At 51.1% G+C, this 24,436-nt stretch overlaps 7 protein-coding genes across 7 annotated transcripts; 1 reads left to right on the top strand and 6 right to left on the bottom strand.

Moving 5' to 3' along the window:
* Nucleotides 1-80: 80 nt before the first annotated feature.
* On the bottom strand, nucleotides 81-4,112 carry AFUA_1G03030 (uncharacterized protein; the record flags this gene model as incomplete). Its single annotated transcript, XM_744960.2, has 3 exons — nucleotides 3,696-4,112; nucleotides 3,278-3,630; nucleotides 81-3,204 (listed from the first exon to the last, which is right to left on the bottom strand). Exons 2-3 carry the CDS (start codon nucleotides 3,469-3,471, stop codon nucleotides 81-83), a joined length of 3,318 nt encoding a protein of 1,105 aa, XP_750053.1. The 5' UTR covers nucleotides 3,472-3,630; nucleotides 3,696-4,112.
* A 935-nt stretch (nucleotides 4,113-5,047) lies between these two features.
* On the bottom strand, nucleotides 5,048-5,346 carry AFUA_1G03020 (dolichol phosphate-mannose biosynthesis regulatory protein; the record flags this gene model as incomplete). The annotated part of the gene is made up of 2 exons (XM_744959.1): nucleotides 5,048-5,230; nucleotides 5,290-5,346. The coding sequence occupies 2 exons, from the start codon at nucleotides 5,344-5,346 to the stop codon at nucleotides 5,048-5,050; spliced, it is 240 nt and encodes a 79-aa protein (XP_750052.1).
* A 353-nt stretch (nucleotides 5,347-5,699) lies between these two features.
* On the top strand, nucleotides 5,700-8,345 carry cwc22 (pre-mRNA-splicing factor CWC22; the record flags this gene model as incomplete). Its single annotated transcript, XM_744958.1, has 1 exon — nucleotides 5,700-8,345. The coding sequence occupies one exon, from the start codon at nucleotides 5,700-5,702 to the stop codon at nucleotides 8,343-8,345; it is 2,646 nt and encodes an 881-aa protein (XP_750051.1).
* Nucleotides 8,346-8,636: 291 nt separating this feature from the next.
* On the bottom strand, nucleotides 8,637-10,585 carry AFUA_1G03000 (putative MYND domain protein; the record flags this gene model as incomplete). Its single annotated transcript, XM_744957.2, has 1 exon — nucleotides 8,637-10,585. The coding sequence occupies exon 1, from the start codon at nucleotides 10,308-10,310 to the stop codon at nucleotides 8,637-8,639; it is 1,674 nt and encodes a 557-aa protein (XP_750050.1). The 5' UTR covers nucleotides 10,311-10,585.
* A 262-nt stretch (nucleotides 10,586-10,847) lies between these two features.
* On the bottom strand, nucleotides 10,848-14,772 carry AFUA_1G02990 (WD repeat-containing protein). Its single transcript, XM_744956.2, has 5 exons — nucleotides 14,750-14,772; nucleotides 14,376-14,665; nucleotides 11,532-14,302; nucleotides 11,223-11,479; nucleotides 10,848-11,154 (listed from the first exon to the last, which is right to left on the bottom strand). The coding sequence occupies exons 2-5, from the start codon at nucleotides 14,531-14,533 to the stop codon at nucleotides 10,975-10,977; spliced, it is 3,366 nt and encodes a 1,121-aa protein (XP_750049.1). The 5' UTR covers nucleotides 14,534-14,665; nucleotides 14,750-14,772; the 3' UTR covers nucleotides 10,848-10,974.
* A 1,776-nt stretch (nucleotides 14,773-16,548) lies between these two features.
* Nucleotides 16,549-18,473, bottom strand: AFUA_1G02985 (uncharacterized protein; the record flags this gene model as incomplete). The annotated part of the gene is made up of 2 exons (XM_001481647.1): nucleotides 16,549-18,327; nucleotides 18,426-18,473. The coding sequence occupies 2 exons, from the start codon at nucleotides 18,471-18,473 to the stop codon at nucleotides 16,549-16,551; spliced, it is 1,827 nt and encodes a 608-aa protein (XP_001481697.1).
* A 189-nt stretch (nucleotides 18,474-18,662) lies between these two features.
* On the bottom strand, nucleotides 18,663-22,973 carry AFUA_1G02980 (6-phosphogluconolactonase). Its single transcript, XM_077803799.1, has one exon. The coding sequence runs from the start codon at nucleotides 19,891-19,893 to the stop codon at nucleotides 19,096-19,098; it is 798 nt and encodes a 265-aa protein (XP_077659885.1). The 5' UTR covers nucleotides 19,894-22,973; the 3' UTR covers nucleotides 18,663-19,095.
* Nucleotides 22,974-24,436: the final 1,463 nt, after the last annotated feature.

Raw genomic sequence — 24,436 nt, 5'->3', positions numbered from 1 at the left:
AAATATGTCTTCTCGGACGCGCAAGGGGGGAAAAAGCACAGCGTGCTTCGCAATAGCACAGAAAGGTTTGAAGTTGAATCTCAAACCCGATCCCGAGCAAAATCCAGCACCTCACAGTCGTCTTCGAAGAATCCGTCGTCAACACTAGCACCAGGAGTAGCGGAGACTGCCGTGGAATGTCTCTTCTTCCTGCGAGTGGTGATAACAACCTCTTCAACGTTGCCGGTGCTGTTGCCCAGACTGATAAGGTTCTCCATTTCTCCCCCGTAGCCGTGGTGTTGTTCATGCACGATATCGTCCTCGTCCCCGGTGCCGCTGCCGGCGCTGAATGGCCGAACATGGAGCTTGGTCAGCGAGATGGAGTCGCCAAATATCCACTGACCGCCCGGGCCACCCGTCAACGGATCACATACTTCGTTTTCATTCGAGAAAACGAAGAGATTGACCCGGTGGTCGGTGTGGAAGGGCTGGTAAGGTGCGTTCGTCTCGATCTCGGCCTGGGACAGGGGCTGGCATCTGATCTTTGAGGTATTGTGGGGCCGCGAGTTTAAAGACGGCAGAGTTAAGATGGCAGACACAGTGTGTTCATGGGCGAATGTCCCAATCAGCAGTGGACCGCATGGAATCTGAAGGTTTGCAGGCAACTTGTACTCAATTTCCTTGTTTCCAATAACCGACTGCAGTTGGCGATTCCTGTGAGAAGACATGGATCTTTTGACCCGGTACAGCCGGAAGAATCCATTGTCTACCACACCCAGGAAAGACAGCCCTTTGTTCGAAATCCAGACAACGCGGGACGCGGCTGGGTCACGGGCGAGACCGGAAAGATGCAGTCTATTTTCACCAGCGTGCCGGAGAGTATTGACTGTACCAGTTGCTGCACCCATGGATTTGCTCAGGCCAGCAGCAACCGCCCTTCCGCTTCGCACTCCAGCTGCGGAGGGCATTGCGAACGCACTGACTGCAGGAAATGCAGAGCTAGCGGAAGGAGTGCGACCTCTAACTGCAGCCAGGATAGGCTGTGTTTTCCCACCAACGAGTTTGAAAGCGGCGGATAGCGGATTCGTCACAGCCCCTCTGTCAGTCGCTTCGTCCGTGGGGGAATTGTTGGCTTGTGACTTGTGGGGTTGGGGACGAGCTCGCCGGAACGGAGGCCACTGGAAAGCACTGCGAGGAAGGTCAAAAACGTGCACTGTGCCCTTGCGGGTTATCACTGCCAGGCGATCCCCGGATGGCGGGGACCAGATCACGTCGACAATAGAAGACGTAGTAAGACGTGCAAACCGCGCAACTTGTCGCACATTGGCTGATGGCGGTGTGGAGTCCTCGGAAAAGAAGACCCCTGCCCGGCAATGCCTGGCTTGCATCAAGTCCCAAACGTACTGTACATCCCCCTTCTTGCTCGCCGTGAGCAACATCAAACCATTAGGGGAGAATGACAAGAAGCTACATCCATTAGGGGCCTGGAAGGTAACGATGGGATTGAGAATAGCATTCTTTGCCTCGCCGCCATCATCCAATCGTCTCAAATCCAGGATTGAGACAAAATCGGGTTCTGTAGAGGAAGTAGTTTGAGTTTCCTGGGCGTGTGTTGGAGGGAAGAGACTGTATCCTTGTTGCGGCAAATCCATAAAATTTGGAGATCGGCGCGAGGACGTGTTCTGAGACTGGTCTTTATTCCAGTAACTGTTCCAAGCTTGAAGCCCTTGGTCACCCATCCAGCGGGCGCCACGTACCAGCTCTTGTGTGACACCCCTTGCTACTTTGTCAAAGAGGCTCTCACCTTCGCCAACGTCCGTTGCGGAGGTGACTGGCGGTTTGGCTGGAGGACTACGCGTCTCGAGCCCAAAAGCTTTGCCTTGAATAAGTGAGGCGGGCACCCTTCCACAAATAGAGGCTCTATAAGTTGAGGATGGTGGCACTATTGCTAGCCATCGTCCTCTAAGCGCCACCACAGGGTAATCTGAAACGGCTGAACCATGTGGGGAGTCGTTGCGAGATGCATCCGGATCAGTGGAACTGGATGATGTGGAGTATCGCCGAGCCTCTCGTGTCTGTACACTTGTCCAAGTTTTACCCAAGCACTGATATGCACATGACTGTGAGAAAGGGTTTAAGCCGTATACATACACCTCCCCACTGACACCGGACGCCAACACTATATAATTCCCGCTGACGAGCAGCTTAAGATTCCCAATAGGGGATGGGGCCAGAGCAGGCAATCCGGGAATGTTCTCAAAGCATGGAGTAGGTTTCGTGGTGAAGAGTGTCGCGATCTGATCACCGCTCCTGAGAGAATAAATCTCGACTCTGGTTTGGTACAGTTTCGGCTCATCCTTGCTAACACGCTTTTCACCCGGCGGAAGCCTTCCGGTCTGACTAGGTGGTATCTCATTTGTTTCCGAACCAGCAGAAGATATCCGGCATTCATCTTCACATGAGGCACAGGGTCCATGTATTATGATGGCGACGTGTGGTCTAGACGAAATGAACGGATCATTCGATGAGGTAGAGGCTAGGATCTTTGCCTCTATCACCCGGCCCCTGAGCCCACTGAGCTTTCCCACTAAACGCGTTTTGCGATCTTCGATTGCAAGAACGTCCAGGGCCCCGTCAGTGCCAACAAGCATTACGGTGCCACCCATTTTGGAGGATTTGAATGCTGGACCGGACAAAGTGTCAAAGCAACAAAATGAGTAACCTTCGTCTCCAGCTGGACGGTGTGAACCAGTAAATGGAGGGAGATCAATATCTGGAGCACCGTAAAAGTGAGGTTGCGGCAGATGAGGCAGGGGAATATGACCGTCGTACGGGCCACTCAGAGAATGGCTCTTCTGCCTGTCTACGGATTGCTGTCTGGACAAATTGCTGCTCAGGTATCCATTGCCGTAGCTCAGTGGTCTCCTTCGAGGAGGGGGAGAGGTTGACGACGGTTGACTGAAACCACCTTTATCTAGGTGCGTAGGGAAGCTAAGGGGAGACCCGCCTGCGAGCTCCCCATTGATGCCATCATTTGGAGGACTTTTTCCATATGGAATTGATTTTGCCCATGTTCCCGTACGGACGGCAAGATCATTCTCTGCAGTTCCCATAAGAGACCCAAAAGCGTCTGGAATGGCCGAGGCAACTGGATCACTAGGCGGACCCGACGGAGGATCCGAATAAGACGCCGGCTCAGGTAGCACAGGCGGCGAAGTGTCAATCCTGTGGCATCAAGGACAGACTTTGTCAGTTTATGGACACTTATAGCCTGAAGAGGAGTGATTTTCATGCATACAGGTCATCAGGCGGAGACTTGGCTACCGCTTTGGCCCCTTTACCTCCTTTGCCGTTTTTACCCTTCTTCTTCGTTTTTCCAATATTATCATTGTTTTCGGGACTTGGTCGGGTGAATTCTGGAGGAAGGGGGCTGAGATCGCCTGAATCCCGGCCCTGTTGGCGAAATAAGTCGTCTGAGGCTGCCGGGGGCATTCAACTGAAAGGAGTGCCTCAAAAGGAGGCAACAGAGAACCTCGCTAAGGAGACCGCCCTCAAGACCTCTAATAAGTCTGAGAACGGGTGTTCAAACAATGATGTTGATTGGTAAAGACAATCGATGAGTTGGGAGCCTATCTAAAGACTGCGTGGAACCTTGTGTACAGAACGCGTCAGCATGAGTCATCGCAAGAGCAGTTGCGGGCTCTCATTAAACATACTATTGTTTGTTGATTGAAGTGACAAAATCTCCAGAGGAAGGAGAGACTAAGTTACTGCACTCTCTCTGTTCGAGTGCGGAGCTGTCGCGCGAGCCAGCGTAACTGGGGAAGTGTACCCTTGGGATACGCCTTGTAGATGCGGGATTCAGTATGACTCGGATGCCAGACTTTCTTCTGTCATCCAAGCCTCCAACCCAGTAAATATTTCCAGTATCTCTGAGCTACAGTCTCGTATGACTGTTCCAAAACTAGGACTCAGGAAAGATTTCAGATAGTTGTTTGAAAAGAGATATAGAGCAGTAAACGGTTCGAGAGAGGGGGAGGGGGAATCCATGCAGGTCAGGAGCATAGGTAGATGGCATCCCTCCATGGTAGGCTGACTGCTCATACGTAATTAAACCAAAGTTTACCCGTTATCTGGAAGCAGCTAGTAGGTATCAGTCCATAGTTCCAGGACTGATTTCCTTATCAGGAGGTACTTTAAGTTGGCACCCCTCATAAACCAGGTCTCCTCTATCATTTATATGTACTAATTCTTGATATGATAAGGTATCCACGCAGGACCTATACTTCAAAGCTACAGGATCCCTCGCAGCTTCTCGACAGCTGATCTTGGAACATGAATGCCTATGACTATATATCTGGCACGAGGTACCGTATCTTTGCTGGTAACGACATTACAATTAACCATCCCCATCCCGCATGAGGGGTAAGACAAACCTTGCAAACAACGCTCGACCGAAACACGGGGTCAGCATACGACACGTGATTTGCCTGAAGGGTTGTCCTCATAGGAAAAGGTGGCAGGTCATGACCATCACCATCATCAACTGGATGTGGAAACTTGGATCGAACATTCCACGTATCCACGGTTGCCTCAGGAGGTAATCGCCAGTCTCTTCGACTTAATGTGAGGCGTCAGGTGTTCGTTGACCTGTCACGGGGTCACTTGTGCATAGCCATGATCTGTAAGGCCCCAAGGTGTCATTGGTGGAGGAGGTTCAAGCGATGCCTGAGACATGATTCCTGCCAGTCATATCAAATCTATGCTTGTCATCGTCCAGGGAATTCTTCCTCAACGTGCCATTTCACTATGACACATCATACCCGTAGACTTGCGTGCCTGCCGATGACCTATGGGTTCGTCATTGACAAACATCAGCATCTTCATGATGAGATAATATGACGGATTCCTCTCTCTAACTCAATAGGGGCAAAGCGAAAGTCAAAAGGATTTAAATAATATTGATACAAGTTTATTAAATAAAATCAAGGGGAAGCTTCCTTGCACACTCCGGCAGACAATGCTTTGGTGCACCGATCCTTTGTATGCCACCTCTTCTCGGCAATATTCAGGTCTTCTTTTTCGCAGCAGCCGCTTTGGCAGCTTTCTTTCTGTTGCTATTGATCATTACCAACCCAATAAAGGTACCAACCACGGCCGAGCCCAGTAGTGTCAGAATGACGGGTATGCGGATAGCCCATACGCGAGGAGGAAAGAGGTCGTGAAGAGGGTGTCCGGTGTCAACGAATGGCTATTTGATAGTTAGTTTTCGTGTCAGGTGTGGTCGTCAAGAGGGCGTGGATTAAGCACCATAAGGAGAGTCCAAGCCGTATAATAGAGAAAGATCGCGGTAGCGACCAAGAGCATGGCGGATCCCACGAGTTGGCCCAGCTGCGATCAGATTCAGTCAGTAAAAGCGGAGTATGGCCGAGGAGGAATTGAAGACTCACCATAATGGATGCTCGAATCAGGTTAATTCCCTCCTAACAGAACGCAGGAAGTGCACGACGAAATGTCTCCTCTGATACTGCCCATGATCAGTCCAGGCCAGCTTGGCTCCTCCGAGGTCACGTGATGTTATTGGACGCTAAAGCTTTCTCCCTTCGCCGCCTCACGTTCCCGACTGTTAGAACTTTGTTGGATCACATACTGCATCTCAAGCTCTGGAGTTGATACCTATTCGAGAACTCCAGGGTTGTAGATTCAGACACAGTGCAACAATGACTGATTCTGTCGTGTTGCAATCCGCCGTTCGCGTGCCTACACCTCCTCCAGGCACCTCTTACTCTCCACAGCCCTCAGTTTCGCGAAAACGCTCTCCTCCATCTCGGTCGCCTTCCCCTCGTCGCCGTCGGTCGCCACCTGGTGACTCGCTGAAGGAAAATGGCGATGCGCCACGAATCGATCCCGAACGTGCGGTCGAAAGAGAGCGACAGCTGGCCGAACGCCTTCGTCAGCATGAGAAGCGGGAAGCTGCTCGGAAGCCCATGACGGAGGAGGAGAAACAAGCTGCCGCCAAAGCTGAGTATGAAAAATTGTTGAATATGCGATCCGGGGGCACATACATACCACCAGCTCGATTGCGCGCGCTGCAGGCCCAGATCACGGATAAGAACAGCAAAGAATACCAGCGTATGGCATGGGAAGCTCTGAAGAAGTCCATCAACGGTCTCATCAACAAAGTCAACGTGTCCAACATCAAGTTTATCGTTCCCGAGCTCTTCGGGGAGAACCTGGTGCGTGGCCGAGGTTTGTTCTGCAGGAGCATCATGAAGGCGCAAGCGGCGAGTTTACCATTTACCCCGATCTACGCGGCGATGGCGGCCATTGTCAATACCAAGTTGCCTCAAGTCGGCGAGTTGCTGCTCAATAGGTTAATTGTCCAATTCCGAAAAGCATTCAAGCGAAACGATAAGGCCGTCTGCATCTCATCCACCACATTCATTGCGCATCTGTGTAACCAGCAAGTCGCTCACGAGATGCTTGCCGCCCAGATTCTCCTTCTTCTGCTACATAAACCTACAGATGATAGTGTGGAGATTGCCGTCGGTCTGACCAGGGAAGTTGGTCAGCACTTGGAAGAAATGAGCCCTCCCATCGCTCTGGCTGTCTTTGATCAGTTCAGGAATATCTTGCACGAGGCCGACATCGATAAACGAGTTCAATACATGATCGAGGTCCTGTTCCAGGTTCGCAAGGACAGATACAAGGACAACCCCGCGATCAAGGACGAACTCGACCTAGTTGAGGAGGAAGATCAGATCACACATCGTATCGGTCTGGACGATGAAATTGATACTCAGGATGGCCTCAATGTCTTCAAATATGATCCTCAGTGGGAGGAGCATGAAGAGGCGTACAAGAAGCTCAAGGCTGAAATCCTTGGCGAGGGTAGCGATGATGATGAAGAAGATGAGGACGAAACGGACGAGAGTTCTGATGAGGAAGAGGAGGAACGACAGATGGAAATCAAGGATCAGAGCAATACAGATCTCGTCAATCTCCGGCGAACAATCTACTTGACTATTATGTCCAGTATCGACTTTGAAGAATGTTGTCACAAACTTATGAAGATCTCGTTGCCGCCTGGCCTGGAGCCAGAACTCCCCTCGATGATCATCGAATGTTGTTCCCAGGAGCGAACATACTCGAAATTCTACGGCTTGATTGGAGAGCGATTTGCGAAAATAAACCGTTTATGGTCTGATCTTTTTGAAGCCGCCTTCGCCAAGTATTACGATACAATCCATCGATACGAAACTAATCGTTTACGCAATATAGCCCGTTTCTTTGGCCATATGCTGAGTACAGACGCCATCGGCTGGCATGTCATGTCTGTCATTCACCTTAATGAAGACGAGACGACCTCTAGCAGTCGTATCTTTATCAAAATCTTGTTCCAGGATCTAGGAGAACATCTTGGCCTTGCGAAGTTGCAGGAGCGCATGAGGGATGAAATTTTGCGACCCAGCTTCGAGGGACTTTTCCCCCTGGACAACCCTCGCAACACCCGCTTTTCCATCAATTACTTCACGAGCATTGGCTTTGGTATTCTGACGGAAGACATGCGGGAACACTTGAAGAATCTTCCCAAACCGACTGTTCCTGCCCTGCCTGCACGTGACGCAGAGTCGGACTCGGAGTCTGTCAGTTCGCATTCGACCTGCTCCACATGCACAGGTTCTTCTCGGTCTCGCTCGCGATCATATTCGTATTCACGATCTCCTTCACGAAGCCGCGGCCGGCGTCGTTCTATTAGCCGTGGAAGGTCTTACTCAAGATCAGTGTCTGGATCTTCTCGAGGAAGAAGTTATACCCCAAGCTACAGTCGATCGAGATCTCCAGTTCCAAAGTCTCGTCGGCGCTCAGTGTCCTATAGTCGCTCACGCTCGCCAGCTGGCCGAAGAAGGTCGTCAGTCTCTCGTACGCCACCTAGACGTGTCCGTGGCAAATCTTACGACTCTCGCTCTCCTTCGCGATCCGTCACGCCGCCAAGAAGGCGAACCTCTTACAGCCGGAGAGATCGATCTTACTCCAGGTCACTGTCACGCTCTGTTACCCCACCACTCCGAGCTGTGGATGCAAGGGCGCGTGGTAGACGCTACTCTTCGCAGTCTCTTTCTCCTCCTCGTCGGCGTGCCGAAAGAAGTGTGTCCCCTCAACGTCCTCCTCCTGGTCGCCGTCCCCGTGGTGATTCTTTGTCGCGATCCCCCAGTCCCCCTCCGCGGTATGCACGTGAACAGAGGCGCAGAAGGAATTCGAGCTCTGCTTCGGCATCTCGCTCGCCTCCACATCGCGACTCCAACAGGCGCCGGTCTTTATCTAGGACTCCGCCTCGTCGGGGCCGCGCCTCCGACTATTTGTAACAAGAGAAAAGCTCATTGAAATTATGGCCTCGGTTCTTGGACATTGCACAGTGACTCAGCAGGTTTTAATGGTCTAAATTACTGGACAACATGGGCGGGCAAAGGCTTTGAAGGTGTATCTATATTTCTAGGCTGTGAATTCATAACAAACTGCTATACCCAATCCCAGTCCTGCCTGTTGGGTCTTGTATATCAAGTTTCTGTAGGATTCACATGATCATTCAGTCATCTATCGGGTATCTCACATGCTGTATCGCTGCCGCAACCATTCTATACACCACGTCTAACCATCTACGCTGTAGCAGCCTCCCACACACACCTCTCACACTGACACAACCCCCCAAGCGCGCCCCTAGCCCACTCCCTCCGCTCCTTCACATCAAGCCCAATATCACAGTAGTGGTTCAGGATCTCTTCATCGGCCTTGATCCCCTCGCCGCTCCGTCGCACAGGCGCTCCCTCCCCCTTCCACACCGCTCGCTCGGCCTCCGTCCGCGCCCGGAACGTAATCTCGCCGCCCCATTCCCAGCGCACGTTGGGGTCACACGAGTGGTTCGCTAGACACCAGAGCGGGTGCACGGCGCAGAGCTCTGGCCCGCCGTCCCAGGTGGAGAGGCGGCCTGACGCTGTGCCCCGGAATTTGGCATACAGCGTGTTGAGCACCCAGGTATCGTAGCGGGCGAGGTTGGCGTACGGGTCCAGTTCCATTTCCTCGAGGATGCGCATCGGCTGGAGGATGTTGAGCTGAAAGGAGAAGGGGAGGGTGGCGGTGGGGTCGTCCGAGTTTGAAGGGTTGTTGATGTCGAGGTCGTGGAAGTCACCCCAGATGTATTTCACCTCTGGGAGATCGAGCGGATGCATATCCTGCGTGGCGGCCATGGCGATCGCCCGGCCAAGGAGTAGCAGGTACAGGTAATCGGCCTTGTCCTTCGGATCGGGGATATCCTTGCCGATCGACTCGAGATTGTCCATGAGGCCGCAGACGGCGCCGTGGTAGATGGTTTGGGCTGTGTCATGACATTTCTGGCTGCAGAAGATGGTGTCGGCGCAGCCGTCGCACGCGACGGGGGGTTCTGCGGACGAGAGCTCCGGCAAGGGAGCGTTGCAGGCGTCGCAGAGATCATCGTGGAGGCGGTTGGTGGCTGTTAGCAGCGACGACTCGCGCAGCAGAATCTCGCCGGGAGCGATGTCTTCCTTTGCGAACAGGCCCAGTTGAACGGAGACCTCTGCTGGACTCTGGTCAGACGAGGCGGGGGCAGTAGTCGTGCCATGCAACGCGGGCAGAGCAACGGCCCTAACCTCGCATTTGGGCGCAACATCCTTCAGCCTCTCGTTCAGCAAGTTTAGCGTCTCGGGCACCTTGCGGTCAGGCTCATGCGTGTTCCACGGGTAAAGCACCCGCCTCGCGTAGCCCTGCGCATTCAGCACGCTTGCGTCCACCACAACCTCCTCCTCCTCTTCGCCTTCTTTCCGTCCATGCTTCGCAGCATACACCTTCTTCAGTATTCTCAGCTGCTCTTTCAACCCAGCAATCTCATTCTCCGCAACCACACTCCTATCCCCATCTTCCAACAACGCCAGCCCACGCACACAGAACTCATACGCATCCCGATAACACCCACACCGAACCAAGTTCCTCACAAGCAACCCGTAAATGCTCCCGATCATACCGTCGTATTCCTCCTGCGATATCTCCTCAAACTCCCCCTCCTCATCCTCATCCTCCTGATCCTCGTGCTGACTATCCACCCGCCGCCTAGCCTGAAACTCGCACCCATCCGGATCAACAACGGATTCCAGCAATGACAGCGCCCGGTACGCATCTGCCGATGCAAGATCCGAGAAACCCAGGCGCTCGTGTATCCGGCCTCGGGCGAGGTATCTGTGCGGATTGTGTGGGTCTGAGTACAGCTGGGCAGTTACTTCGGAGCGTTCGCGGAGGAGTAGATTTGTGTCTGTGTCCATGTTTATGTTCGATTATTTGCGAGCAACGAGCAGCTATCAGACGGTATATTCAGCTATCTGGAATTGAGCGCTGCTGCTATATGAAATTCACAATCGTTCCTTTTTATATGTGAGGTAGATGCTGTGTTCCGGACTATGAAGGTATATTTCAGTAAGTGTACTCGGAAAATTCTCTGGGGGAGACCAATAAATCAATGATGACAAAGAGAAACATTAGATGCTATACACGTATATTCAGGAATGGCAATAGTTTGTCATTGCTTCACGAAAGTCTTCGACCCATTATGATCTATGTCTCAATTTTTTTCTAACGTGGGGTATCTTTATCATCACGTGAAGATAAAGATACCGCTGATGCTTGCTAACAAGCAGATCACAAACACAGCACATAACCGGCCAGGTCGCACCACAATTCTAGCGGTATATGGACTATGGATGAGGTAGAGCATTTACAATCATACACGCAGCAATTGCGTCTGTTCTGTCGACCGATTACACCATGTCCAAGGGCTACTCATTACAATACGCTGCCAAGAGTCCGAAGAAAATGGTGTATATACTCTTAATACGTACTGTTGGCAACTTAGGTCTATAATAACGTCGAAAAACCGTACGCATGGCCAGTTGACCACGCTTCGAGATAATCCAGTGAGGCGGACTCACATCACCTGCACAGAATATTTTTAGTCTTCATGCCAGGGAGAATGCCAAGAATCAACCAAGTGCTTACAGTGCAATTTTCGTCCAGAACGATGGTCGCACCCTCGCCCGCCCCGTCAACCAGTGTACCCCCAGTAGTCTGTCTTTGCCGTAATGTAGCGGCTAACCGAGCCAGCATACTCCTCTGAAGATTCCGGAGTCAGAATATGAAGGAAGGATAAAATCCCAAGAACGAAGGAGCCCATGACTTACCGTGATGTACGCCTCACTCATGCCTCCTTGACGATCGACGTCGTTCTGGCTCATGATCCGGTAGCTATCATGGATGCGTTTGCAACTTTTGAGGCCGCCAATACTGGCAACATTTGAACCAAGCGTATTAGCTGGGTTATCGGGGTCTAGGATGTTGATACCACGGCGTGCATTGTCCTGTGCATGGCGATCGGGTGAGAAGATCTTGATGGTGTTGTCGATCCCAGAAGCGGCGATGGTCGGTTCGTACGGGTGTCCTTAAGAAACAAGTATGAGCTAATGTCGTATATGTGGTCAGAATGGACATACCTTGCACAACGTTGACAACCTCGCTATCTGCCTCGAGTATGTTGACCAGGTTCGTTGTTTTCCGATCCCAGATGAATATATGGCCCGAGTCACTGCCGCTTACGACGTACTCATCATTCAGCCCAAAGTAATTGACGTCTTTGACCGTTTTGATATTGCAATGCCCCCGATAGACTTTAGTATGGGAGGAACATGGTACGTCCAGTTCGACATCCTCTCTTCGCGTTCGTCGAAAACCATATCTGTTGATGAGGTGCTCCTCGGCTTCGTCCTCATCTTCCTCCTCGTCCGAAGAATCAAGTTCCATGTCGAAGCCTCCTTCATCCTCGTCCTCCTCTTCGTTCTCGTCCTCTTCTTCATCTTCGCCTTCGTCTTCTGTTGCCACATCGGAGCCATCCTCACTCACAACCGCTGCATCACCGTGCTCAATGGAGTCCCCATCTTCAACGCCCGACCTGCCGTTAGTGGGGCTCGTCCGCCGTTCTCTCGCGTTGGAGGTTCGTGAGTCTCCATTCAAAGAGGTACCCAAAGTCACAAGGTTCACGTCTTGGATTGGCTCCTCCTCAACGCTGCCGTCAATATCCTCTTGTAATCTCTCTTGCGGAAACGCACTGTCCGAGTTATCTTCGATTTCCGTGCGTAGCCCACCAAAAGCCCGGTTTACAAAGGCGTAGTTGACTCCCGTACCCGTCTCCATCAAGATGCCTCGACCTACCCTGAGAACCCAGAACCTAGTTGCCGAAGCCCGGTCAAGAGACCGAACTTGATGTGATGTCCCACCATCGCCATTAACCCTGGCTGCAGTATGTCCCAAATCCTCCAGTGGCAATTGCAAGGCATTTGCAAAGGCGGCAACTGCAGCATGTTGCGTCGGAAACAGTGTGCGAGTGCTGTCATGTTCAAATCTCGAGGCATCGACATTCACCACCGGATAGTCCCCTGCCAAGCTTTGAAGGTAAGGAATCAGGACTGATTCAATATCACTGTCATCAGCTGTTTCGGGAATCGGATACCGCGCCAGATTACGCCTGTGGAAAGGATTGCTCTTGAACCCAGCCAATACAGCAGCCCTTCCTCCTTCAAAGAAGAGCAAGATGGTTTTGATGAAGTCATAGCCAAATTGCTCTTTTGTGTCAATCACGTTGTTTTCACCAGGTGCAGGTACTATCTGCTGGAATAGGTTCATCGTCGAATCTTCAATTTCGGGCAGACTTTGGATCTCACCTCCCAGGAACCGTGCAAGTGTTCCCGCAGCTTGGACAAATCTCCAGGCAGATTCCCGATTACGACGAAGAGACTGCTGAAAGCTCACAACCTCGGGACTCGGATCGAGAGGATATCTCCATGTCCGCATGACTTCTCCCATTCGCGGCAAATGCTCCGCCGCGAGTGTCAGCACAGTAGAAAATGAGGCAGTGTACGGCGTCAGGTCAGATGGGCCTGCGGCCTCGGTGGCTTCGCGCACAGATGCTTCCAAGGAGAAGAGAGCCTTGCGGAGCTGGACAAGTCCTTTGGCGATCCGCATGCTCAGCCGCTGTGCCTCGTTCAGAACCGAATACTGCGCCTGCTCCAACACATTTGGCGGAGCGCTCGACACTGTTTCGGATAGCGAAGGGAACGGGATATCCTCCATCTCTCCATTGCCATAGCGGACTCTGAAGGCTAGCTCACCGCTGTCATCGTGTTCCGCCGAGCGCCGACGCGACTGATGGCGATTGCCGCTAGACTGTGACGACAGCGAAGCTCCCTTTTGCCGTTTACGCTTTCTGTTCTTTGAGTTTCGGCGCCTACGTGAACAAGGACTGCCATGCACGGATCTCTGAGCCGCTGACGCCGGGTCGTTCGCATCCGGACTCCGAACTAGATCAAAACTGTATATATGGTCTCCGGACCAGCTGACGACCATCTCGTTCGGGTTGGCGTCGCTGATCTTACAGGCGGTAATATGGCCATTATCCCGTGGGCGCATTCGTCTCTTACCGTCGGGGGCAAATCTCCGAACACATCTCGTCGCCTGTCCCATGAGTTCATCATCGTGGTGGCTACCGCTGTCGGAAAGACCCCCTGGATGGCCCTTTTCCGCAAGAAGATCCCGTCCAAGCATTCGCCGGTCGTGCAGGAAGCAATGCAAATGGGCGCCGCCCAGCGCGATGTAATGCGGTTGACTCGACGGGCACGAGATGGTGTTGAGGTCCAGATGGTACCGTTTATACGATATCAGTGGAGGAGGCACATTCGAATCGTCATGCTCCAGACCCGGCCGATACGCCATGAAGCCCTGTCCTCCGCGCGGCTGCGGATAGGCCGAAGAGGGCTGGCGCAAATCCCACTGACGCACCTCGCCATCCTCCGAACACGTGAGGAAGAGGTACGGAGACGACTCGGTGACAATCCTTTTGACCCGATCCGCGTGGCTCCGATAGACTCTGCAATTGGTATTTCTTTCATTCAAGTAGCGCGCATTGCTAAAGAAATTGTTGAAGCGACGGCTCCGGGCTGACGCAGAAAAGGCAGACGTGGCGGCGACATTGCTGTTACCTGCGGAATACTCGATGTCGAAGACGCGCACTTGAGAATCACCGGCGCAAGTCACCAGCGTGCGATCATTCGAATGGGGCATGAACTTGGCGGAGAAAATGTTCGCCTTGTGGCCGGTGTAAACGGTGGTGTTGAGCGTAAACGGTGCGGACGAGGATTCCGGCTGGTACGAATAGATGTTGAGATGCAGATCGTCAGAACCTGAAGCCAACAGCTGACCAGACCGCGACCAACTATTGCCGGACACAAGAAACCTCATCAGAGAAAGTCCATGGTTAGGTTAGTGGTCTCGCAGTTAGCACATACCATAACGCATTGACGCAGCCCGTGTGGCCTCCCAGTTCATTTACAATATCCAAATCGTCAATCCATTCCTTGGAGCCATATATGCCACGAATACTCTTCGAGGGTGAAGTGTACCCCGACTCCCGGCGCCAGATGCGATAATACAGTGAGTCCTTCATGGTTGACGCGACGCAGAAGCTAAGGCCAGATACTCAATCTAAACGGAAGGGCGGTTTTCTAGTCTCCTGGCGTGTGGACCATCTCGACCCGGCGATCAGAGCTTCCGCTTCTTCTTGCTGTGCCGTCGGATTCTGTTGGGGGAAAAGTGACGTCAGTCCCGGCGATAGAAAGTTGGCCAGGAAGGAATGTGGTCGATAGAGAGATGAAGCAAGTACTGTAAGAAAACAATAAGGAAGAAGATCCGGGGAAGAGATCAATGCAGAAGCAAGATCCGATGAAGCTAATCTCAGTAGATCGAGTCGATAAGGGTGGGTTGGGGAATGAGAGCGAAGGAGAAAAGTCGAGGCGAGTGAAAGAGGGCAGGTGGAATAGATAGAAACCGAGAGAAGAACACACGAAAAGGACCGAAAGAGGGGGCTTAAGGCTTGATCGACTGTTTAAGCCAGATAGATCCATCCATCCGCTCCAGGTCCAGACTCAGAAATCCACCGAACTTACTTTTCTCCATGTATTTATTGGTTGCCGAAGCATCTCTGCTAGGTACTTCTAGGTTGTACTCCGGACTGTCGCTGGATCCATTCTTCTTTTGGGGACCACCTCTACGGTAAATACTAAGGTATGTATAGCGTTTTACGGAGTACTTGCCAATCACTGCTTAAACACTGTCTCGGCAAGAATTAGTTCCTCTTTTTGCTGTTGCCTTTCTCTTTCACTATCTGCAAAAGGATCCCGTCGTCTCACTTTAGTCTAATTCTTCAGCAGGAGATTCTTTGAGATGGAGCACCCACCCTGAGTAGGACCCGACGATGATGTTCAAGCTGACAGGGACCCCACCGCTTAGTCGAACCAGACCCGCCCGTCAACGTTCTCTAATGCGGATTGAAACGCTCTGAATGGCCAGCAGATTGCAGGAAATTCCGGAATCTAGAGGTCTGTGTCCTATTGAGGCTGTCTGCTACTCTGTCTCATATATAGGTAGTACAGAGTAGATAAATAGTACTAGGGAAGATACTTTAGCTTGCTGACTGCCTAAAGGATGTTTACGCTTCCTTGTGAGACTGTCTCAGTGGTTATCCTCGTTTCCCCAGCTTCTACATCTTAACTTTGTCAATCATAATAATGACGATACCTTTCCAGCACCTTGGAGATCTTCGTGACAACAGTCATCCCATGCTCATCATTTCATCTACTCGTCGGCGTCCATTCTACAGAAAATCCTGATCGAAAAGGTGATCGTAGACACAAAACAGGTCTAAGAATTACCCTGGCAGAATCCCGGACACTGCAAAGTCCTGTTTTCCGCACCGTACAATTCAGGTTTCACTGGCTGATTGCTATCATTTTTATGGAGAACAATCGCAACTTTCAAGACTTTCGGTGCCTCTTAGGCGGCCCCTCTACCGTCCGAATTCAGAGACTTGCTTGGTTGGGTAAAACCCAAGGTAGTAGAGTGCATGATCGACCAAAAAAAGAGGACTACTTTCCTGGACTGAGGCGATTCGTTCAAATCAAGGAATACTAGCCCGAATATCTACCCGCGACCCATTGCTCTGATTAGGATTTTCATGGATCCCGTCGAGAACCGTTGGCGGGCTAAGGAAAGAATGGCAGAGAGAGGGAAAAGGAAAAGAACAATTGAGCAGTGTTGGGAATGCGGATTGGTTGGGATCATGGATCATACGAGAAACCGAACTGGTTTTACCGTCCCTGGCCATGGCACTTTGTTGTACCGACAGACAGACAGCATTTCTGGATGCGTTCAAGGTGTCATTGTGAAGCCCCTTTGCCGAGACTTCTGTCTGTGGGCCTGCTCTAGACAGCTTTTCTTTGACTTGGTTTCTCTCGCTGGTCGCTGTTTCCCCGTCTTCTCTCGTTTCTAACCCTTCCCCAGCGACTGGTGTGCTGTTTAGCATCCTACGTATGAGCCATAGTTAGATTTCAGACCTTTGCCAGTAGACAGCTGCGGCGGAGGTGCTAGGTACAGTGCTGGCTACTGAACGTCGAGCCTTAATTCTCACATATTCAGTGAGTTCCATGGTCGATCCATCAGAAAAATCCAAATAGAATCGTCTATGACCTCAACAGTGCAGTTCTCCACATTCCAGGCCTCGCGTCCCTCGCATCCCTCGCATCTTGTGGGTGGGTTGCAGCCAATTTGGCTGCGAGCTGACTGACTAACCCACTGCCTCTCCGACCTTACAATTTGCGCTTCGAACCTACGTATCACTTTCAACTCGTCCACCATCGAAGCGATCATCACGTCGAGTCCCTTAGCTGTGCGCACAAGTGCAGCATCAGCTAGCGCTGGCTCTGGTCCGTCGTAGTCCGTAATATCCAGACTCTGAAGCTGCCTCAAGCCCTGTTCAAGCTTCACAATCATGACGTGCACCTCGTCCTTCCATACGCGATCGAGCGGGTCAATGAAAACCACGTGGTTTGCATCTCCCTGCTGTCGATGAAGTCGCATGCTCTCGATCGCTTGCACTTTCCGGAACCATTCCTCGAATTTCTGGACAAGCATCGTATACTTCCCTTCGAGACTGTCGGTCAAATCACACACTTCCTGCACGAGCTGCGAAAAGGCCTGGATCTGCGCGGCGAAGTTCGGGCGACCACCATGTTCGCTGGCATTCTCTAGCCAGCGATTCAAGGCTTGTCCATTCAGCAACCGCTGGCGCTTCTTTTCTTCCCCGACCATCGCGCGATACGTCTTCGCGACCGCGTCATACTTGGTCTGTAGCTGTTCCTCCGACTCGGCCTCCAGTGCTGCCATCTGCTGTAGTGACGACGAATGTAGCAAGCTCAACTGTAGTAATTCCGTCTGAAGCGCCGCGATCTCTGGCCACGACGTCGGGATCAGTGAATCCTCCCCATGCGCGGACGCGCTGGCAACCGATGAAGCTGCGGGTCTCACTACCTTCCTCGGCGAAAACTGCTGCTGATACGTTGTAAACTGCCCGCTCGGTCTCGTCCCAGCCGCCAACCCGGGGGTCGTCATAGGCGTCGACCCAGAAGATTCCGAGTCGCTCCTCCTGGAAACCTGACCCTGGCTCGACGACGGCGCCACAATCTGGCTCCGGTGCCGCACATGCCTAACCCCAGTCGCCGGGGTCCCGGAACCCGCACCCGCACCAGCACCAGTACCAGTACCAGTACCAGTACCAGTACCAGCTTTCAAAGGCTGTCTCATCGACGCCGACCGAGTCGGCCGCGCCGGCGGCGGCATCTCCGTTCTCTTCGGGGACATTGACGCAACCCCATCCCTTTTCATCGGAAAGGTCGACAATCCTTGCACGCTGAACGTCGCGCTCTTCGGCGTTGTAGCAGCCCTCCCGCCCGGATTCGTTCCCGTCCTTGTGCCTGCGCCTGTAGCTGTAGCTGTAGCTGTCCCCGTTTTCAACGGGCTAGGTCGTATCAAACTTTGTCGTCGAGTATTCGCCAGCGTAGCTGTGGCTGGCACTGCTGTGCTGGACACCGAAACGCCCTCTTCCTGCTTCTTCTGTGCTCCCGGCGTCTTCGTCAAGATCCGACTTCCCCGCTGTAACCGTGTCTCCAATTGCTGCTGCTGGCGCACCGGGGCAGCACCATCTCGATCTCGATCTCGATCCCCACTGGGGATACTGCGCTGAGGGAGGAGGCTCTTCCTGCGATCGGTTGTGCTTGTGCTTGCGCTTGTGCTCGCGCTTGTGCTTGAGTGTGAGTCTGCGGACCCATCGCCATCGCCCTCCTCTGGTGGGATCTTGCTCGCTGCTGTGCGTCCTGCGGTCGACTTGGTGATAGTGAGTAAGATATTCTAGAAAATAGCCACGTAGATTCGCGGGAATGAAAACGGAGTTGGACTGACTGTGTAGCTGGTTGGACAGGGGGTTTGTTCTGATTCGCAACACTAACCTGTTTACTTTGTCCGCGGAGGGAAAGGGAGCGCGTGGGGATTGGCATGGTTGCGGTTGGTTTAGATCATATCCATCACTACTCAGGTGGAGGGATCAAGATGTGTATATCTGGGTTCTGAGCTGGATATGTATAAGGCTTAGGAGGTGAGGTAGATCAGGAGTGGCGCAGCTCCGTGTGGTGACGATCTGTAAACACTAACAATGAAGCTTGGCGGAGACGATCTCCACGAGTCGCATGGAGTATTTTGTCCGACTATCAAAATACTGATGCTTGAGGCTTATGGACATTCTCCTGGACGGATGGTTTTAATTTCCATTTGATGACGATAAAGGCTCCGTATACAATCATTCATAAAACATTCGATGTTCTTCACCTATGCATTTCACGACCCTCACCGCCGTCTATGCAGCCTTTTCTGTCACTCTTAACTTCTAGATGAAGCAAAGAACCATTCGACGAACTCATATTGTATCGAGAACGAACACATTATAAAACTAATCTCAGTTCAAAGTCACTGTCCCTGCACTAATCCAATTTCTCGGCCGTAACGCCAGCCAGGAAACCTAGAAGACTTGTGTAAAAGGTGGAGGTACTTTTCGCCCCTGACTGTTCTCAAAAGCAAAAATAGCAAATAGAACATAACGTCATTTCATAAGCACACAACAGCCTACAAGCTTCCACGTCTGGGGAAGGAGACCCCATCAACGGCAGCATGATCGGTGAACCAGCTCACTTTTTCCCCAGCACCTTGGTTGACGAGCGCCGAGGGCAGTTCCCGTCCCTCCTCCGCATCGAAAATCTGCTTTAGGATCTCCTTCTTTCCCGCTCCAGTGGCGACGAAAGCAATACTAACGGCATGTGTGACGACAGGCAATGTGAGAGTTATGCGCTTCGGTGGGGGCTTGGGAGAGTTTGTCTCCGCGGCCACCCAGGCATCCTTCTCTCGCAACAGTTTATGGCCGGGAAAGAGACTGCAGGTGTGACCGTCGGGACCACAACCCAAAAGAATAAGATCAAAGACAGGTAGCTTGACGCTGTCCTTGGCCGCGAACGAGCGCATCAATTCCTCCTGATACAGGTCGGCAAGCTCCTGCGTATCATCGTTGACATGGTCGGCGTCGATGGGATGCACTTTAGGAGTGCCCATTTCGGCGGGGATCTTGCTTAGAAGCTCATCCTTGAGCAGGCGGTAGTTGCTATCAGGGTGGTCAAGAGGGACAGCACGTTCGTCGGCGAAGAAAACGTCCCATTTGTCGAACCGCACAGTGTCCTCGGGAGAACCGTTTGAAGGTGCAAGAAGAGCCTTGGCAAGAACTGCTGGTAGAGAACCGCCTGATACAGCGACACGGAACGTGTTATGGCGATTGATGGCGGAGTTCTGACACCGGAGCACATAGGCCCTCAAGTGCGGGGCCAAAGCGTCGGTGTTGGGAAGGCTGTAGAGATTCGGGGATGTGCCGGTCATGGTGGAAGGTTCGTCGCTTGAACAAATGCGCAAGGCTCGTAGGACAAGGATATGCTGCACCCTCTCAAGAAGGTTTTGCAACTTTGTTTGTGACGTGCGTGTGAAGAGGGGAGCACGGGCGAGTTGTTGGTAGATTTTCGGTCAACAGTGCGCTCTGGCGGGGTAGGTACAGTAGCGGGACAGGTGGTTAGTTGGCCCTGAGTTATCCACCGAGGACGGATCAAGCAGACGGCTTGCAGCAGGGTCTATTTTCAAGTAGTTCGAACTGTGAGCTCGCAGTAGTGTGCTACCTAGGTGATGTTGCGATCGAAGGGGAAAGAAGCTCCAATACGAGTCTGTGGTTGGGTGATTCGAGGTAGCACTCTCGATGGTGGGCTGCTGTTCTGAATGTTTCCATGACGTCGGAATGATTCCAGGGGAAACCATACCCAACTGGCCCGCTGATAAGAGAAGAGGATGATATCGGATGAAGCTGAAAACCAAGTAAAACACTCTCAAGGCTGAACAGTAATGCTCTCTTGTCTATCCGGCCTATCTATAACCATAAACTGTCCCTGAATGCGTGTTGAGAACCGCGAATAAGGGTGGTTTGTCCACAGCCAACGCAATCAATCACAACATGTGAGATGATGTCACAGTGGCAGCATTGTATCTCACGTTGGCTTCCAGATACGAAAGAGTCCGACAATTAGATGGGTAAAATCATGCAAAGCGACATCACTTCCTCGAATTCAAGACCATTGAGCACGCACCATCCCGGCCATAATGGTTTCCAGTTATGGTCTAGATATGTGTGTTGTGAACTTTCAAAGTATCGAATCAATTCACATTTCGCCCCCCTACATGCCGCCCTACTGCAAAAGGGACGGCCTTCTCAATGTTACACTATTACGACGCCTTGCAGATGCTGCAGATGGAAATCTTACAGTTACTCCGGACAGCCTTAATTTATGTGCGGACTGTCGATTTCAGCGGAATCTTCTGTAGAGAGTTGGCTGTACTTGGAAGTTCGACCGCTTCAAATGTATACACAAGAAAGCGGCCCGTTCTCAAGTTGATCTAGTGACGGACGTAGACGCAGGTGCGGCTGGACGGAAGAGCCGGACTCGGGTATCCTGCAAAAAAACAATGCTCTCCATAGTTGGGAGGATTTGTTCGAGATGCCGATTGTATACACCATCACAAGATGGCTAGGCAGCTGGATGATTATCGGCACTGACTCATGATCGGATTCGTGAGATGTCGTGAGATGTCGCAAGATGAGAGACGAGGCATGTCTAAGCAGGCATCGAAAATATTACTGGCCCTTTCGAGCCAGCAGTTATAGCACGCATTACATCGAGATTGTGTTGTATGTTGCCCGATTGCCACATTGTTAGCATGGATCTCTCGGAAATCGGATAGATGAGAGAAAATCACTCAACAGAGGGTTTAGTTCTCTAAATTGCCGCATACGTAGTCTCGACTATGCTATCCCGGACACTCTTCATCTATACTTTCTGTAGTCTGTAAAATCAATGCTCTTAATCAAGCGTCTCCCTGTACTACTACTATCGATAGATTTTTTACTTCTCAACCCAAATTCAAACTCATGAACGTCTCCTCTCTTGTCTGCTCAGGCCCCTGTAGTTCAACTAGTTTCAGCGCTGGTCGCAGTCCTAACTCCAATTAGCCAAGCGAAGTGGGACGCTAAGTCAAAGATTTCGGAAATAGTCTACCTGAACTTTGGAAAACTGAAGAATCATTTTCTAACAGCTGGGAAGTAAATATTCACCATACCCTTGACGCTGTTAGGGACACAAAGGCCAAGTAGTCGGAGTGAGTCCAACTGGACTAAAGTACTGGACTACGGAGCACTGGTAATCCTGCCGAGACACAGAACAGCACAAGATTGGACACATGGACATCTCCGAGACATATTTACAGATGGATTTAGAAATAATATGATATGAGCCTCGAAAGTAGCTCCCGTCACTCATGAGAAATGATAGACAGTGATGATCAGCCACTGACGGGCTGACAGCGACCCAGACTCGCTGCTCCAGCGAGTATTCAGCTCATGTCAGACGAGTTTCTGAAACGCCCGGAGTGGGGGTACTTTGAAGCCCAAGGATTCAAAAGCAATGCAGCATAAGTAGCCGCCAATATTTACTGGTCTTTTCTCAGTAGCGAGTAGCAGAGCACCTGGTATCGGCTACTCCGTACATGTTGCTGACCTTTATACCCCAGCCACAAAGAGAACGTTAAGTTTCATACGAATCTCCAGAGCCAAATTAGCCAAATTACGAGTCAAAAGTCACCTACTGTGCATAGAAAGAAATATCCGAACCGTCATGTTTGCAAGTCTGGAAAATAATTCCCACCCTTCAACCAATTATACCAGATGGACATCAAGGGTAGTCCGAGCCATGGAACATCAGCATCCTCCAGCCCCGAAGGTACATGATCTACTAAACGAGCCACTTACAAGCCATAGACAGCCACACTCCGTATCTGCTCCGTAGCCTTAGTTCGAGATATTACATGTGAGAATTGAGATCTGGAAACGATTATTATCATGATCTTTGGCGCTCCTTCGTGCCCCGGTGGAACTTGTCTCAAATAGTACTGCTAAAGGTCAATAGTTTGCTTTCTACTTCGTACTCCGTCCGTATAGTCACTAGGCCTTTTTGAGCATTTAGTAGTCTGAATTTTCCTGCACTCTACAGTATTGTCAATAGCTGGAGTCACTCGGAAATGGGACCATCGATTTGAAGTCAACGGCTGACGAGGAAAAAAAGGAGTTTTAATCAATAAACCTGGTCAAGCCAGGTCATGACGACATGACCGTCGAGCCTCGGAGATCCATGGAAGATTTCTATTGGGGGTTTGTGCGGAACAACTTTTGTAAAGAAATGTGAAGGCACATGGAACGATCCAGAAAGGGATTGGTTCCGATGCCATCTCTGTACCTAAACACCTAAAGTAGGTAGTTTGGGCGTTTTCATTGGCGAGGAGCTACCAGCCAGTCAACAAACGCTCTCATTCCGCGATGCGACAACAAGTTTCAGGGCAGCCTAAGTCGAGTTAATCGATCATAGCACTCGATGACAATAATAATGATGGTATGATGGCAATATTAATATTAATATGCATGGTTCTATCGAGAGTGGCGTGGTAGTTGTGTATCCTGATGTATCAAGTCACCGCCGTAATTTTCTTCAATCATTAAAGAATCATCAAGCAATATCAGCCTTAATCTAGAATCTGCTAGTCTGCCCTCCACAGTTCATACTTATCAACCTCCATCCACACTCTTCACTCAGAGCAGGAATTTTGTACTACATATTATTTACCTACTGCATCATGATGCTCACTATTATCATGCCCTGATATCCATATCATCATTTCAATCCACAACCATCACTGTTCATATCAAGAGGGTTAATCCTTCAGACCTCCAAAGCAGGTTTATTGATCTCATGGACACCGTTTGAAACCGAAGCTACATTTCATTGCAGACCACTTTACTCTGTACTATATCATTGACCCAATTGGGGATTGATTGCTGCACTTTTTTCCCCTTTCTTTCATAGTCGAAATTGTCTGCGCCCTCCTCTTCTACTAGCACTAGCTGGAAGAAAACCAAGGAAGGCAGATAAAAGAAAAAAGACAGAAAGAAAATCCGGAAAGTGGACCGATCTGACCCTTTAGACAGCAATCTACGGGGCGGTTCCCTTGGCATCGAATCCCTAGCGGTACGCTACCGATAATAAATAATTTATACCTGGAGATACCTGACTTCTGCTGTCCCGCTGTCTCCCCACTGACCAACGTCTTGTATATCTATCCACACCTGAAGTCGCATACCTTTCTTCCTCCCTTTCTATTTCTCTCAACACCAGCAGATCATGTTTGCTCAAGGGTTCACTGAAATACATAGTTGACTACGGGCACTACTCGACATATATAGTGGATTCCTTCTGCAAATCTTGCTTTGGACTGGAGCTTATTCTCGGTTTCTCCACCACTTAATCTATCTACCAACGCATCGACTCTGACTCCGTTTTCTCGACTCTACCAAGCGCCCAAAAGTCTGGGCCTGATTTTCACGAATTAGTCGGTCGAACATTTCGGGCACAACTCTTCCTCTGGTTGCCACGAACTCCGATTTTCTGGATAGTGACAATGAGTTCGCCCTCTGTCCAGGTTCAACATCAACCCTCCAGCGGCGCCAAGACTGTTACCTCGCCCTCAGCCGAACCCGGACCTACCTCAACGAAGTTCGATATCGTCCGTTGCTCGAGGTGCCAGCGCTCTATGAGCCTCGAAAACGAATCTACCCCAGGCATCGTTCGTTTCGGTATGAATTCATACTACTGCAGTCGCTGTGCATCCATGGTCGGTTTCATCCGCTGAGTCCGCCTCTGACAACGGATCATGAAATGCGGGAAATGTTACATGATATGGAGTCGAAAAGAACAACCTGGTCGCGTCATAAGGAACAGAACTCTTTCGCTGTTTACCTATAAACGGAGCTTTGACGTGGTTTTCCTGATGCCTC

The sequence above is a fragment of the Aspergillus fumigatus genome, chromosome 1, assembly GCF_000002655.1.
Source record: "Aspergillus fumigatus Af293 chromosome 1, whole genome shotgun sequence".
Lineage (NCBI taxonomy): Eukaryota > Fungi > Ascomycota > Eurotiomycetes > Eurotiales > Aspergillaceae > Aspergillus > Aspergillus fumigatus.
The sequence above is the reverse complement of the archived record's forward strand: the minus strand, read 5'-3'. Positions and strand labels throughout refer to the sequence as shown.

Excerpts from the sequence above, each read along its gene's own strand:
- AFUA_1G02990 (XM_744956.2), bottom strand. The coding sequence starts at position 14,533 with ATGAAGGACTCACTGTATTATCGCATCTGGCGCCGGGAGTCGGGGTAC. Across the intron at positions 11,480-11,531 it reads GGTTGTCAACGTTGTGCAAG|GACACCCGTACGAACCGACC; the intron begins GTATGTCCATTC and ends TTGTTTCTTAAG. Across the intron at positions 11,155-11,222 it reads TGAGTGAGGCGTACATCACG|AGGAGTATGCTGGCTCGGTT; the intron begins GTAAGTCATGGG and ends CGGAATCTTCAG.
- AFUA_1G02980 (XM_077803799.1), bottom strand. The coding sequence starts at position 19,893 with ATGACCGGCACATCCCCGAATCTCTACAGCCTTCCCAACACCGACGCT.